Consider the following 16003-nt stretch of genomic DNA (forward strand, 5'->3'; position numbering starts at 1 on the left):
GTGTGAAGTTTTCTTTCTGTATCCGGTCCACTTGTTCTGATAGGAAAGGAGAAGAAGTCTTGACACGACATAGACTCATCTCTATGTAAAATGATTGCTGTGGTATAAAGCAAGAAGAATTGCTGAACAGAAATACATGACAAAATTCATCTCCTCCTCGCCATGTTTGCAGTGGTTTCTCTGTAAGGTCTTCAAAACGGCGAAGCAGAGAGGGAGGAGGAAGGAAAGGAAAGGGTCTGGCCTCCGTGAGAAAGGACTCACCACCCAGACTGTCCATCAGTCACCTGCTGGGTGTGCTCATAGTCTGAAATATCCTTTGGAGGAAGTCAGGAGAGGTGTTGGCTTTGTGGACTTACTTTCTAAAATGTGGAATTTTTTTTCTCCTCCATTTAGAAATAATCTGGATTTGCACACTTATAATTGGTATGGATTCTGCAATGTGATGCAATTAGTTTTGTTATTTCAGGTAGTATGGGGAAATTAACAAATGTGTAAATCCAAGCCTCATGCATAAACTTTTATCAAGTATTTGTGCATTTTTCCCCATAGACTGCATAGAGTGCCTGTTCTCAGGCCTGCTGTCTGCTCTTTACCATGCTGCTCAGAGGCTGCCCACTCAGACTTAGCCCGCAGTAGCAATATAGTGGCTCATATTCAGCAACATGTTTTCAAAGAAAAATAACCTTGACTTATGGTGTTTGATAATTTTACACAGTATAAACACTAGCATAAAAATTGATCTCAAACTTCTAGTGTATCTGTAGAAATGGAAAGAGATGCCCACAGTGAGTCTATGTAAGCTGTGCCAGTAACTTATAGCTCCAGGCCCTGTGTGTATTTCTAGTCTAAACAGCTAAGTAAGCATAATCAATTTTCAAAATCCTGACCTTTTAATGAAAGTACATTTTGATTTCAAAAATGACATGGCCTCCAGTGTTCATGGTATATGTCATATTTAGTAATTTCAATCTTTAATGTCCTATTCTGAAACTTTTAAAATTACTTTCTCTGTGTGTATGTGAGTTAGGATTTGATTATGTATCCAGGGCTCACCTGTAACTTACTGAGTAGCTCAGGTTTCCCTTGTATTCATGATCCTCCTTCCTCATCCTCCCCTGTGCTGGGATTACAGGTGTATACCACTGTACCCAGCTTAAAACATGGTACCTGCATGTGATTATGAGTAGAAATATGTTTTCTGAGTAAGTCACTTAAAATAAACATGGTTTGTGTTTTTAAAATTGAACGGTAAGCAAGATTGAATCCTGTAAAGAAGCCAGAACTGGGTGTGGTGGCCTGTGCCTGTAACTTCAGCTCCTACAGAATCAGAGACAGGAGGACTGAAAGCTTGAGGCAGGTGTGGGCAATGTAGGGAGATTAGCTCAAAATGAAAAATGAAAAACGAGCTCAGGGTACATCTCAGTGGTTCAGCACTTGCTCAGGATGTTTGTCCCCCAGCACTCTGCCCCTCTCAAGTTAGGCTAACATTGAGTCAGAGAGGAAATACTTAGAGAAGTGTTTACTTTCACGGTATTCCACGAAGTAGGGTCAAATAGGCCTAAATCAAGCTTCCTCTGGTGGGAGATGGTGACACTGTGAAACTTGTTGCGATTTACCAATTGCACTGGGTTCTTTATCATCGCATTCATGGTGACGTGGAGAAGCCTGTGAGATTTCCCGAGTGCACTGGGTGCTCTATAACTGGGTGTGCTTGTTTTTAATAGCAATTCAGTGGATTCAGCATTCCTGTCCTTCGGCATCCAGCCCTCCCAGATGTCTTACTCATTCCCGTGACTGGACCGAGGTTTGTGGCTGTTTTCTTTTCCGATTATTCTTCTAAATTAAAATTTCTCCTAAGGTCTTCGCTTCTTGGCAGTATTGTCTGCATTCTTAAAAACTCCCTAGAAACGGAAGTCACCAGTCTGTAACCGCGTACTTCAGGTTCTGTTGTGTACCATGCTAAAAGACTAGGACTGGGCCTGAGACCTTGAAATAATGCATCTTATGTCTGTGTAGTACCATGATGGACGTTATTTTAACTTCTTAGAAGTTTCACTTGTTTACTTCTATTTCATTTTAAAAAGGATTTATTTATCTTTATTTGATGTGTACAAGTGTTTGTCTGCTTGTGTATGTGATACCATGTACATGCCTCGTGCCTGCAAAGGCCAGAAGAGGGCATCAGATCCCCTAGAGCTGCAGTTAGAGACAGCTGGAAGCTGCCGTGTGAATGCCGGGACTGAATCTGGCTTCTCTACAAGAGCAACAGGGGCCCTTAACTGCTGCCATCTCCCCAGCCCGTTTACTTCTGTCTTTCTTTTTTTTTTTTTTAATTGGTTTTTTTGAGACAGGGTTTCTCTGTGTAGTCCTGGCTGTCCTGGAACTCACTCTATAGACCAGGCTGGCCACTCACAGTGATCCACCTGTCTCTGCCTCCTGAGTGCTGGGATTAAAGGCATGTGCCACCACACCCAGCTACTTACATTTCTAATGAGATTCCAGCATTAAAATGTTTTTTTGAGTTACAAAATAAATAAATACATAAAAAGTATTATATTTCATAATTGGGTTTGTACCTTTTTTTTTTTTTTTTTTTTTTTTTTGGTTTTTTGAGACAGGGTTTCTCTGTGTAGCTTTGCACCTTTCCTGGATCTCGCTTTGTAGACCAGGCTGGCTTCGAACTCACAGCGATCCTCCTGCCTCTGCCTCCTGAGTGCTGGGATTAAAGGCGTGCACCACCACCTGCACCACCACCGCCTGGCAGGTTTGTAAAATTTTATACTTAACAATTATGTCAATTTATTGGTTACCTAGTTCTCCTCATTAACATATTTGGAAGATGTATTTTTGAAAATTGAAAAAGAGGTTTGCATATTATAATGAGGATTTCTTCCTAGGTAGTACACTAAAGTCCCTAATTATGCTATAAAATATTTAAACTTGACTTATGGTAAATATAAAAATGCTCATATTGCTAAAGCTTTGTAGTAGTTTGATAGTAACAAAACAATGATTTTATAAATTATGCTTTGCTTGAAACATGTTATGAAAATGCAACTATTAAGATGGCAGGGTTTTATGAAGCAACAATGATGTTTATGATCTGTTAACTATCAAAAGCTAACTGCCTCACTTAGAATAATTATAATATTTAGAACTTAAACAGAAAGCTATACATTTTTGTTTATTATATATAGAAAGTGTCTAGATATACCTCATCTACCTATGAATAGTGGCTTATGCTAACGAGGTTGGATTCAGAGAAATGGAGACTTTTATTTAAATTTTTTTATTATAAACATGTATTAGTTTTGTAATTAAAATTTGATTTTACAGACTACACAGTTGAACAGAGGTGCAATTTATATACTCATTGTAGAGGCATGGTCTGTGTCTACTTTGCTAAATATATATATATATATGCAGCTGCCTAGCCAAGACCCAGTCTACCACAATGTACAGCACTTTGATCAGCTTGGAAAGCTTTCTTGTATTCTTCTACCTTACAGGACAACCCATGTTGATTCTGCTTCTTAATTCTGAAGCAGTGGCTATAGTAGACGGTAATCACAGGCTATTTAGTTTTCATTTTTTCTGGGGATGCAGAATTGCAATTGATTAGCTTCAGCTTTTGGCGGTCTCATTATGTCATAATAACCTTACTTTCATTTAATTTTCTGTGTTGTTTTCTTTTCTCTCCTCACATACAATATGAGGTATGTAGATAGGTAGGCTGTACAGCCAGCACAGCCTGGCTTCCAACTCTCCATCCATTTGTCTCCGCCTCTCTGTGCTGGGATGCTAGGCATGCTATATATAGCACACTAAGTTTTAGCTTGTTGCTGTTAATGAGTAGAATTTAGTTCGGGTTTTTACTTTATGGGAACTAAGACAATTTTATCTTGTTGGCAAGAATGACTATTTAGAATTGTGTGAGCAGTCTCAGAGTTAATTCTCATGGCATGAGCTACTGTTCAGAGGCTGCTGCATGCCTTGGACATGAACTCTGTTTTAAAAGTGGCCCTTTGCCAATAGTATATTATGTAAGTTGTCTGTCTTCCTGCCTTGTTTTTCTGGTTTCTCTAGTGGGAACTAAAATCCTTTGCTGGCTTCAGTAATTGATTAGAACAGTGCATGTGCCTTGTATATATTTCATTAAGAGTTAGCAGTTCTTACCTGTTTCTAACTAAATTTGATTTCAGAAATTTTGCTGCCATTTGTGTCCTAAGCTAAAACAGTTTATGTTTTTATTGTTTTGTATTTTCATTGTTCTCTTTTTTTTTTGAGTTTTTTCTTAAGTGTATTTGAAGACACAGAGACATATTCGAAGTATTTCCCCTTTTGTGCACCCTTTGTTTTTGTATTTGCTTTTTGGTTTTTGTTTTGATTTTTCAAGGCAGGGTTTCCATGGAACTTGCTTTGTAGACCAGGCTGGTCTCAAACTCACAGAGATTCACCTGGCTCTGCCTCCCAAGTGCTGTGAAGGTGTATGCCACCACTGCCTGGCTTTCGTGCATCCTTTTAATCTTCCTTGTGCTTATTAAGATTACTTTTTTGGTACCATGTAGGCACAGGTTCCATGTTGCACAAAGTCTCCCCGCATGTCTCCCCTTTCTTTAAATTTTTTTCTGTGTATGTGTGTGGGCTTGAGCATGGAAGTCACAGGAGAACTTGCAGGAGTTAGTTCTGGGGATCGAGTACACTGAGCCATCTTCTGCTCTCTCCTTAACTTTCCTATTAACACTCTGAAGAGTCTCATTGCACAAGAGGTTCTGAATTTGTGCTGTGTGTAGGACATGTAGGGGTCACAAAGATGAGACATCAGTTGTTGAGTCTGCAGTCAGGGAGCTCTGGAGCAAGTCATCCTGTTAGGCTTTTCATTTAGAAGTACAAGGAAAGTGCCATTAGAGATAGACTAGGGAGGTCTGAGATCATAGGGACTGGCAAACGTTTTATTTCAGTTAAAGATGATTAGTAATTAGTAATGGAGGAGATAGGGAGTGCAAGGGTGTGCTGGATAAGGAGAGAATAAAAGCAAAGGCTCAAAGGCATGAAAAGATGTGGTGAGCCTTGAAAATGCTCACATTTGACTACTCAGTTGGTTTTCAGAAGGGCAGGTGAAGTCAAGAAGTTGAGAGAGGCAGGCTAGGAAATGCAGAGGACTGTTTTGTTTTTATTAAAAGCATAGCAGCCAAAGACTGGGAATAAGGGTAGTGATTAGAGCCGCGGCTTAGGAACGACACTGGCAGAAGTTACTCATGAAATAGTGCCTCATGAAATGAGTTCAGTGGTTGTATTGTAAGCATTTAAAAATAAATGGGGACGGTGGTGTTGGAGAGATGGCTCAGCAGTTAAGAGCCCTGACTGCTCTTCCAAAAGACGTGGGTTCAATATCCAGCACCCACATGGAAGCTCACAACTGTCTGCAACTCCAGTTCCAGGGTATGGACACCCATGGCAAAACATCAATACACATTAAAAAACTGAAAAAAAAATGTTAAAAATAAATGGAACATTTAATCAAACTGTTATTCTCATAGTAAAGGAGTTTCTGAAGTTTATTATAAATATAAATGTATATCCATATGTTTAGCATTCATTGCATTTTTTAGATCAGGTTACAACTGAAATTGCAAGGAATCTTTTTCACAAGAACATGAATTGCAAAGCTGTAGACCAGCTAGGAAGTTATTACAGTCTTTTAGTTCTAATAATATAGTAAACTTGATAATCTGAAAAGGCTTTTGCTGTACACTTTTGGGAATCCTGAATAGAGAGAGTAAAGTGTTTCATAAAATGCAAAGCCAATGAAGAACATGAGTGAAAGTGAGGAGTTAATAAGAATAAACAGGACCAACTAGAAGAACTTGAACTAATATTAGGGAGCTGGGCTTTGGGAAAAGCTGGCTAATGGCTGGTTTTCCAAATGTATTGTTGTTGGTTTTAGCAATGGGTTAATGCTGGCGATGAAGACTATCCAGCAGTCAGCCTAACATAGTTATTAGGAAGAGGGTCTCTCATTGTAAGATCTAGATTTGAGGAAAAGTCCTTCTGAGAATGCAGAATGGTTGTAGATCTGCCAGAGTCTTCGAGTTTTCTTCTGACTACTGCAGTTGTCTTAGAACCTTCAATCTGGGAAATTGCCACAGATGTTTGATTTTTGTCAGGTCTTGAGAGGCATGGTGGATATCAAGCCCAACTCTTCTGTCTTCACATGTTCTGAATCCATGCCACATACTTTTCACTTCACACTGTATTAGGAATCAGCCTACCGTGAGAAAACAGTGTGTACAATAAATGGCAGGGGAATTTCCCCAAAAACTTTAACAAATTGGATCTATCTGGTAGACACATAATGGCTTTCTTAAAATGATTAGGCATAAAAGACTTAAGAGGAAAAACAAGTTGATACAAAGATCAAGTATCATTGAAATTAAGCACTTGTTTCATAAGTTAAATTTAGACACAGCCTTCAAATGTATCTGTCTTGAGAAACCAAAAGAAAAAAATAATACTGATCTAGTTGATGATTCAGAGGAAATTAACTACAGTGCAGCAGAGACAAAGAACTTAGAAATATGAAAGCAATTTAAGAACAGAAAGGAAAAGGCAGCCTGGGTTCCAGATGTGAAGAATAGAAATGATTGGTGAAAGACAGTAGTAAGAAAATGTGAGGACTAGGAACTCTCCACAGTTGTGAAAGACAGCTTTAGGAACTACAAGCCTGAAGTCCCAAGTGAAAAAAAAAGCAAAACAAAACAAATACCAAAAAACTGAAAGCCTCCAAAAAATGTGTATCTAGACACTTGAGAATGAAACTCTGGAAGTTTGAATGTAATTGCCCCCATAGGCTCATAGGCACTATTAGGAGGTGTGGCCTCGTTGGAGTAGGTGTGGTCTTGTTGGAGGAAGTGTGTCACTGTGGAGGCGGGCTTTGAGGTCTCATATATGCTCAAGATACAGCCCAGTGCCTCCGACCACTTCCTGTTGCCTGCAAGTCAAGGTATAGGGTGGTGTAGGGTACTCGGCTACTTCTCCAACACTATGTTGCACTATGCTGATAATGGACTAAACCTCTGAAAATGTAAGCCACCCCAATTAAATGTTTTTCCTTTTATAAGAGTTGCCGTGGTCATGGTGTCTCTTCACAGCAGTAGAAACCCTAACTAAGACAGAAACCAACACCCATCTAATGCTGTAAAGAATAGATGAAGCAAACAAAGACATAAGTTGGGAAATTGAGTAATGGGCTTAGGAGAACTATCAGATAGACACACCATGACTCTCACTTTGCAAAAAGGTTAGGATTGTGCAGAGTGTCTTAGTCTGTGTTATTGTAAATGCTGGAGATCAGGTAATAAAGAACACCAGTTTGCTTCCCACAGTTCTAGAGGCTGGAATTCTAAGACCAAATGCTGACACCTGGCTTTCCTGCTGTAGCCTCATGTGATGGAGGGTATGAGCCTAAGTGAGAGGGAGCCCATTTCTACAAGCCCTAGAGCAGCCTCCATCCATTCATGAAGGCAGAGATCCTGTACTTATAATACTGTTGTACTGAGAATTACAGTTTATAACAGGGGAACGTATGGAGACATCTGTAGACCATAGCTTTGAGCCTTCTAGTTTAATTATCTAGATATATTTCATTCAAGACTGAGCATGAAAAGACCTGCTTTCATGTCAAGAATTTAAGGCGTATATAGGCAATAAATATTGCTTGGTATTTGTCGAGTTTGGAGTGACTGTGGTTCATCTATGTGTAGTTATTTCTATATCAGTAGAAATGCCAGTTCTAAATCTTGAAATATGAAATGCTAAGGATATTTTGCTGTTGTTCTTTGGGTTTTGGTGACTGGTTCCACTGTGGTGTTCAGTCTGCTCTTTTAACAAGTTACCTTCCTGATATGTTGGGTCTCCAAGTCTCATAGCACTGTGACTAACTGTGGGTTAAGATTGCCAGTGGCTAGCGTATGGGGGGAGTTATACATGGTGGCATGTTTTGAAGGTGGAGGAATAAGCCTCTTTGAGAAGTAGGCACAGAATGTGAATGTGTGGGACCAGGAAGGTGTGAGGTTGATAAGTGCTGTGAGATTCGGTCATCAGCCATCTTAGGGGAAAGATGGGAAACACTCGGTTTACTCTGCAGTGAGTGGTGGCAACACCTGAGAAATCCGGCCTGCCAGAGAAGTTCATTGGGAATGCAGTGCTCAGGACTGCTGAGTGTTGGTCAGGAAGAGTTTTCCCTCTTAGGAATGGTGCCAGGATCAGTGAGTAGTGTGAGGAAAGAATGATCTGGATGTGAGAAGATGGACAACTGAAGGCTGAGCAGCAAATGAAGGAAGGATAATTTGTTTTCTTTTGTTTAGCTTAAAATATTCATAATTTACCATGCAACAGTATACCACTTTAGAAGTATTTTCATTCCTTTTGTATTGTAATCCTTTAGGTTTTGAAGGCAGCAAAATCTATTTAACTCCTAATGCTGTTATGAAAACAGTATTGCTTGTTAAATGACCAGCAGCTTCTCAGGCCACTTGCCTTCTTTCCACCAGAGGGCCCTCTTTTCTTTTTCTTTCTTTTTTTCAATTCTCTGTGTGTGGGGGTGGATGTGGGTGGTCAGAGGACAACGTGCAGAAATCAGATGTCTCCTACCACGTGGACCCAGGGGTATGGAATTCAGGACCCCAGCCCTGGCCGCAGCTGCCTTTACCTGCCGATTCATCTCTCCTGCTGGCCTTTTTGTGTTTTCTTTTCTCAAGGGCCATTCTTTTACCTTTTCTCCCCTGTTTTTTACACTGCAGCTTTGTATGCATCTTTCTTTTTCAGCCTTTTCTTTGTGATTTATTCAGGAAAATCAAGACTTAACAGGCTATGTATAGGAAGTCTTTTTTAATAATATTTTACTTTTTGAAAGTTTTATATATTTATACTGTGTGTATTGATCATATTCATCTACTATCTCTAATGAAACATGTAAAGGCTTATGGCACTAGAAGAATATTCTTTTTTGTGTTTAAATATTCCTAGAAAGAACATAGAAAAGCAACAGTGTGAAGTGACTGTTGGAGCACAGTGTGGCAATGCAGTATTGAGAGGAGCCCATGTCTACGTTCCAGGAATTGTGGCAGCTTCCAAATGTAGGTATAAGATTTGGGGTGCCCTACAATTCATGAGTGTGATCAGTTGGAATTTACATACATTAACTATGCCTTTGTTATGTATTTCCCGACATTTTCTGTGGAGGAGTTTATCCTCTAAAAATAAGTGTGATGGTTAATTTGAATTGTTATCGACACAATGTAGAGTCATTTGGGAAGGGACTCAATGGGGGATTGTCTAGATCCCCTGGCTTGTGGGCATATCTGAGGTTGTCCTGATAATGTTAACTGGGGTGGGGAAGCTTGCCTGATATTAGCAGAATTCCTTGGGAAATGGGATCCTGGATTGTCTAGGAGTGGAGAAAGCCAGCTGAATGCTAGCTAGCATGTGTGCATTATTAGTTGCTCTCTGCTCCTGACTGGATGTGATGTGATATGACTAGCAGCTTCAAGTTCTTGCTGCCTTGATTTCCCCACAGTGATGGACTGGAACCTGGAACCTTGAGCCATTGACCCTTTCTCCTTAAGTGGCTTTTGTCACAGCCATAGGAAGCAGAACTTAAGACAATTAGGCATCCACATAAAGCTTTTCCCGTCACTGTTCTGCTTTTCCACATGAGAGCTATTATGATGGTATTTCTCTAGGGAACAGAGAAATATAGACTGTAAAATGATAGTGAAGGAGACTGAATGTTCATAGTTAAGAGCACTTGCTGCTCTTGCAGAGGACCAGAGTTCCCTTTCCACTATGTCAGGTTGCTCACAACTGCCTGTAACTCTAGCCTCTGCAGGTTCCCTCGTACACATGGCACAAGCATGGATGCGTATGTGCACAGACATGTTTTTACAAAAGGTAGTGAAGCTCCATTTTCTGTTCCTGGCTTCACTGCCTTAAAACCGCTATCTTGTCTCAGGACATTTATCTGGGTGACATCCAGAATCCTAGACAGTGGGATGAACTTGATGTTCTTCATGGGTTCACTTTGGTGATTTTGAATTAAATGTGCTTTGTTGCTTCAGTGGGACCTTATTGGGCTTGTATCAGGAAGCACTAGTTTAGATCTATTACAGACGTGTTCAGTTCCTGGACCTCACCCACCGTGTGTATGATGATCTGGAAAATGATTGCTAGCTGGCCTGATTGCCAGCATGGCCCTGGCTTCTTTTTTAGTGTACGTATTTGTTGAATCTTTTTGTACTCAACTTGGAATGTTGAGTCATGATACTAAGACTTATATAATAACTTTTAGTTAGTATTAGATTTGGGGAAAATAAGTCATATAGATGATACTTCCTGTTTAGTTGAAGATTTAGATCAATGGTTTGAGTACCATTTCTGTGTTTGTAATGAAAATCACTTGTCCATTTAGATGTTAGGGAATGTTTAAAAGCTAAGAGTTGAGTTGCTATTGAGGATTATGCTGAGATAATGAGCCAATTTGGATTGTTTCTTGTCCATAATTGATGTCTCTACAGATAACCATTTTAGCTTGAAGGATTTTTCACTAGTCTGCCAAAGCATGGATTAACAGTCTGATTTTCTTCTTTTACTTAGTTATGAAAGCTGGAGATGTTATTTCCGTATATTCTGATATTAAAGGGAAATGTAAGAAAGGAGCCAAAGAATTTGATGGAACTAAAGTATTTCTTGGAAATGGAATTTCTGAACTAAGCCGTAAAGATATCTTCAATGGGATACCCGATGTGAAGTATGTCACTGAGCTCTGTGGGGGAAATAGCATCCTTTCTGTGGTTCAAAAAGTTCTAAAGAGTGAAAAGGTGTATTTTGTTTTACTACATAAATTTTTAAATGACTCCAACTGGAAAAAATGAGCTCATATTTCCATCTTTGTGGAAAGAGCTCTTTTTTGGTCAAAAAGGGTAAGTGGATTAAAAACCAAAGCAGTAGAACGTGGACAAAGCTCAGGGTTAGGGGGCAGCGCTCCTCTGCCTGAGGCCCTCGTTCAGTCCTCAGCAATGCAAAACAAAACAAAAAGCCCGGGTGAGTGACTGACCACACTGTAATTGTTTAAGAATTTTACTTGTCCTTTTAGATTTTAATTGTTTAAACTTTGAAGAACAATACTTATCTTAATACAGAATTAGATTACTTAGCTTTTCAAACATTCTCATTTTATCAAAGAAAAGTTTAATTTTAATGTAAATCAAATATAAAAAATTATTTTAAGCAAAAGAAAATTAGACTTGAATTGTAGCACTCATGAATGTTTGTCATCAAAACTAAATGTTTCAATTTGTTCAAGCCACAGTGAAATAGAATTAGTTCTAAATCATCTCTGGATGTTGGTTGCACTAAGTAGATTGAGGCCATGAACAAAGGAGGCCCCACTTTGCTTTCTTCAGCTTGTTTTAGGAGTGCCATGGAGCGCCATTACTCCAAAGTTGGCAGCTGGCACACAATGCTAAGCACTGTGAATTGAGCTGTTTAGAAGGGGGCCAGAGCCCTCATTCCTGGACAGTTTGTCACATTGGAGCAGTTTTCCTATGTGAATGAAATCAGTTCTCCTGAAGAAACAGATGATTAGCCTCTTAAGGTCTAAGAAAGAAAAACTTGGCAAGTGTCTAAAACCTGGTTTTATTCTCCTTAGAATGTTTTGTTGATAGAGTTATGTGTCTCTGTGTCTGTAGTAGGAAGTTGGTAGCTTTGACTGCCCACTTTAGTTGATGAGTAATAGAGTGCTCCTCAGCCTCTCATTTGATGCAGTGTTTCGAGTGATGTGCTGAACCGTGTTGCTTTTCTGGTGGGAGTAAAAGGTAGCCATTCTTCAAAGAGCCTGTCGGTTCTCTCTGCCAGTGCTGGTGAACTCTCTCCTGCTTTGATAGTTATGGAGCACGCCTCTCAGGTGCAGTGTTTGTCTTTATGAATCACTGTATGTCATGCCCTTCCAGTCCTTCCCGTCCCAGAAGCTCCACTGCCACTAGGGAAATGGGACAGAGGTAGAAAAGGTCAACTGGGGACAGTGTCAGTACTGGGTATACTGGGTGTATTGGGCAGCTTTTCTTTAAAAAGATGGGGTAGAGCAGGGTCTTGCCTTTGTCAGTGCTCAATGTCAGCCTGAGTGTTGGTATTTTCCCTGTTTGTGCTACCAGAAAGATTAGAACGAAGCAATAAGAATTAGGTCTTGTTTCCTTTTTAATTTATTGACCTCTTTAAAGGAACTCTTGTGCTTACTAAAATAGTTATGTAACTTTGTTTATTTATTTATTTGGATTACCTCTCCTATAAAATAAAAAGCAATCCACAGGACTATGTAATTTGTTGTTAAATAAAAGAAGTCTTAAAAATGAAGAACAGTTTATATTTGATGTGTCATAGTGGGTGTTCCTAGAAATATATACTATATAACTTATACAGACTAATGTTTAATTTCTTACTTTTTAGAGGTATAGGCATAAGAATGACAGAACCCATATATCTCAGCCCTTCATTTGACAATGTTCTACCCAGTTACTTATTTTTACAGGTGAGTAAAGTAAAAATTGAGTGACATTGAATCACTCAGATAAATTATTAGAAATTATTTTTCTCTTTTATTGACGTTATTGTGGTCTCTTCATATTCTGACGTACCATTGTCAAATACTAAGACAGTCTTACAAGCACTCTTGTTTTCTTTTCCTATATTAATTTTAATGCACTTATCTGTCCTCAATGTCCAAAGGTGATTTAATGATGTGATATACTGACTGCTTTTCATCTCAGAATGTTAGTCAGAAGTACTGATGTGCAGCTGTGGCTTCTAGCTGTAAGAGTAATATGCCAATGGCTTGCTGCTGGCAGATGTTGTCAGCTTGTTGATGAAGTGCTGTGACATTGTGAGCTCTTTTCAGTTTTTGGCTTCTTAAGAACATTCACAGACATCAGCTCATTTCAGTGCTGTTATTTTGTGAAGTAGAAATACTGAAGACTAGATCTGTTGAGGTTCTTGGTCAAGTCACACTGCTAATAACTGGCAGCATCTGAAGTTAAAGCCAAATCCAGGAGCTCCGTGGCTTTCTTCTCTTCCCAGAATTAAACCCAAAAGATCCTTTACAACTCTGGGAAGAACAGAAGGTGTTTGCTGTCACTTAACCTCCTTAGGGATGAGGTAAAGTGTCAGGACCCACAGCCTTCTGCCTACTTGGTTGTGAATCACTTCAGGTGATTTTGTTTGCTTGCTTTCACTTGGTGGTTATTTTCCAACACACCCATGACTCACTGTGGGTGTTTTCTGCACACTTTCACATTGCTAACAATGAAAGAAGTGCTAATTTTCGCTTTGGTAAGATAAAGGACTATAAGCCTCCTCCATCATATAATTTAGTTTAGACTTTGGAAAGGAGAAATCCATGTAGTACAGACTTCTTTTACATCTCTTACTGTTATACCAACTTCAGCTACCTTCCCTAATTTGGGACTTTATATTCTTTTTTCAGTGTGTGTATGTATGTATGTATGTATGTATGTATGTATGTATTTGTGCAGTGTGGGTATGTACTCCAAGTGCAGGTGCCAAGAGGCCAGAAGAAGGTGTTAGAGCCCCACAAGCTGGAGTGGGGGTGAATGGGAGCTGCCTAATGTGAATGTTGGTAACCAAACCCAGCTGCTCTGCAAGAACAGTACACTCTCTTAACTGCTGAGTTGCATCTCAAGCCCCCTGGATTTCCAACTGTAAAAACAGCTCAGGGATGGTTATAAAATATAAATCACATGACAATTTGTGATCCATAATATCCATTCATGCCACAAAGTTATTGTTTGTCATTCCGTAACAAAAGAATTAGACCACTGCTGGACTAAAGCTTTTGTATTTGAGGATAGAGTTTAACTTTTCTCATTTTTCTAGTGGAAACTTTTATTATATGTAATATTACAATATTATATGTAACTGGTCATTGATTGGCTAGTGAAACTGACTAAAAATTATAATAATGATTGCAGTTAATGTGTACTGAGTATTTATTTATGTTTCACAAGTGTTTCATATATACTTCATGGACCACTTAAAAATCTCTAAGGTCATCGATAATGGAACAGAGGCTTAGCAAAGTAAAGTATATGGCAGGCAGTGGGCTAAATGTCTGCCTCGCTGACTGTGAAACAGACAGAAATAGCAAAGCCAAAATTTGAACCCAGGTCTTTGAATCAAACTTGTGCTAGTTCTTTAGACATGGCTCCTGGAGACCTACACACACATTAGTACAGGGCTCATTTAAGATGCAGGCCCTAGTCCAGTCTGAGCTGGTAAAATGGAGGCTCTAAGTCAGCAGTTCTCAACCTGTGGGTTGCGACCCCTTTGGGGGTTGCATATCAGGTATCTTGCCTATTTGATTTTTACGTTATGATTCATAACAATAGCAAAATTACAGTTATGAAGTAGTAATGAAATAGTTTTATGGTTGTGAGTCACCACAACGTGAGGAACTTTATAATAAGGAATGCAACATTAGAAAGGTTAAGAACCACTTAGAGTCTAAGCAATTTCTGTGTTTCCTAAGTATTCTAAATGCTGTTTTTATGGCTTTGTGGCCAGAGTTTAGTTGGTCTAAAAACATTTATTGATCTTTTTCTATCAAATTTCTCTTTGCAAACTAGTTCAGATCGAGCAGATTTTTTTTCAAGTGAAAAAGAAATTCTATACAATATATTTTGATCATGTTTTTCCCCTCCAACTCCCAATTTCTCCCACCTCCATACCCTGCCCATCTTTATGTTCTTTCTCTTTCAAAAAACCAAAACAAAACACCAAGCAAAAACAACAATAAACAACAACAAAACTGAGAAACATACCCCTAAAAAGCCCCACAATACAAGCAAGCAACAGATCAGTAAGATACACACACATACACACCACACACACACACACACACACACACACACACACACACACACGCACACGCACACGCACACGCACACACACATACGCACACTTTAAAACAAAGCAAAATGAAACAAGAAGTCCACAGAAATGCCATTGAGTTTGTTTTGTGTTAACCAACTACTTACTCCTGGGTGTAGGGCCTGCCATGGTATGTGATTTTAAAAATACCCATTGAGACTCTGTTGGAGAAAATCAGTTTTCCTTTACCAGCAGGTATCCATTGCAGATAGCTTCTTGGTTAGAAGTGAGAGCCCATGTCCACTTCCTCCTCTCAGTGGTGGGACCCTGTCAGTCTTGAATCTGTGCAAGTCTTTTGTGTGCCACCACACTCTTTGTGAGTTCATATGTATATCAGCCCTGTTGTGTCTTGAAGAAACTTTCTGTAGCGTCATCTCTTGCTCTTACAGTCTTTCTGTCTCGTTTTTTTTGCATAGGTTTTTGAGCCTTGAGTGGGGAGGACTTTGATGAAGACATCTGTTTGGGAATAAGTGTTTGAAAGTTGCGCAGTGTCTTCACACTGACCAGTGGTGGCTCTCTGTTAATTTCCATCTATGCAAGAAGCTTCTCTGATGAAGGTTGAGCCAGGCACTGATCTATGGGTATAGCAGTGTGTCACTATGAGTTCTTTTATCTGTTCCTTTAGCAGAAAAATAGTATTTATTAGTATTTATATGTCTCTAGGACCATGATCTGACTCAGGTTCTTGGCAAGTTTAGTAGTGTTAAGTATGGGTCCCATTTTATGGACTGGACTTGAAATCCAATAAAAATTAGTTGGAACCTTTATGCCATTTTTGCACCAGTGTGTCTTGCAGGCAGGTCATTGTTCTAGGTTGTAAGATTTGCAGCTGGGTGATATTGATGATTACCTTTCTCCTTTAGTAGCATGCAGAGTACCTTCCAGCACCATGACTGCTAGGCAGTGGAGGTGAAGCTTCTAGTTAGGTACTAGCTTGACTTCTCAATTATTCGATGACGTGTAAGAGTTGTTGTCTTAGTTAGGGTTTCTGTTGTCGTATATGATA

The 16003-nt window shown here is 39.3% G+C and overlaps 1 protein-coding gene across 4 annotated transcripts in view; it reads left to right on the forward strand.

The window, feature by feature from the left end:
- The window catches only part of Nsun6 (NOP2/Sun RNA methyltransferase 6), a 62865-nt gene that overhangs the window by 12650 nt on the left and 34212 nt on the right, over positions 1-16003 (forward strand). For 2 of the 4 annotated variants that reach the window (XM_076572694.1, XM_006989929.4), the window contains exons 3-6: positions 1725-1804; positions 9028-9137; positions 10654-10807; positions 12502-12583. In XM_076572694.1, coding sequence (XP_076428809.1) covers positions 10656-10807; positions 12502-12583 — 234 coding nt within the window. In that variant the 5' untranslated portion in view covers positions 1725-1804; positions 9028-9137; positions 10654-10655. The remainder of the gene's footprint in view (positions 1-1724; positions 1805-9027; positions 9138-10653; positions 10808-12501; positions 12584-16003) is intronic. The other 2 variants (XM_042278076.2, XM_042278075.2) reach the window with 1 other exon arrangement.

The sequence above is a fragment of the Peromyscus maniculatus genome, chromosome 5 (genome assembly GCF_049852395.1).
Source record: "Peromyscus maniculatus bairdii isolate BWxNUB_F1_BW_parent chromosome 5, HU_Pman_BW_mat_3.1, whole genome shotgun sequence".
Lineage (NCBI taxonomy): Eukaryota > Metazoa > Chordata > Mammalia > Rodentia > Cricetidae > Peromyscus > Peromyscus maniculatus.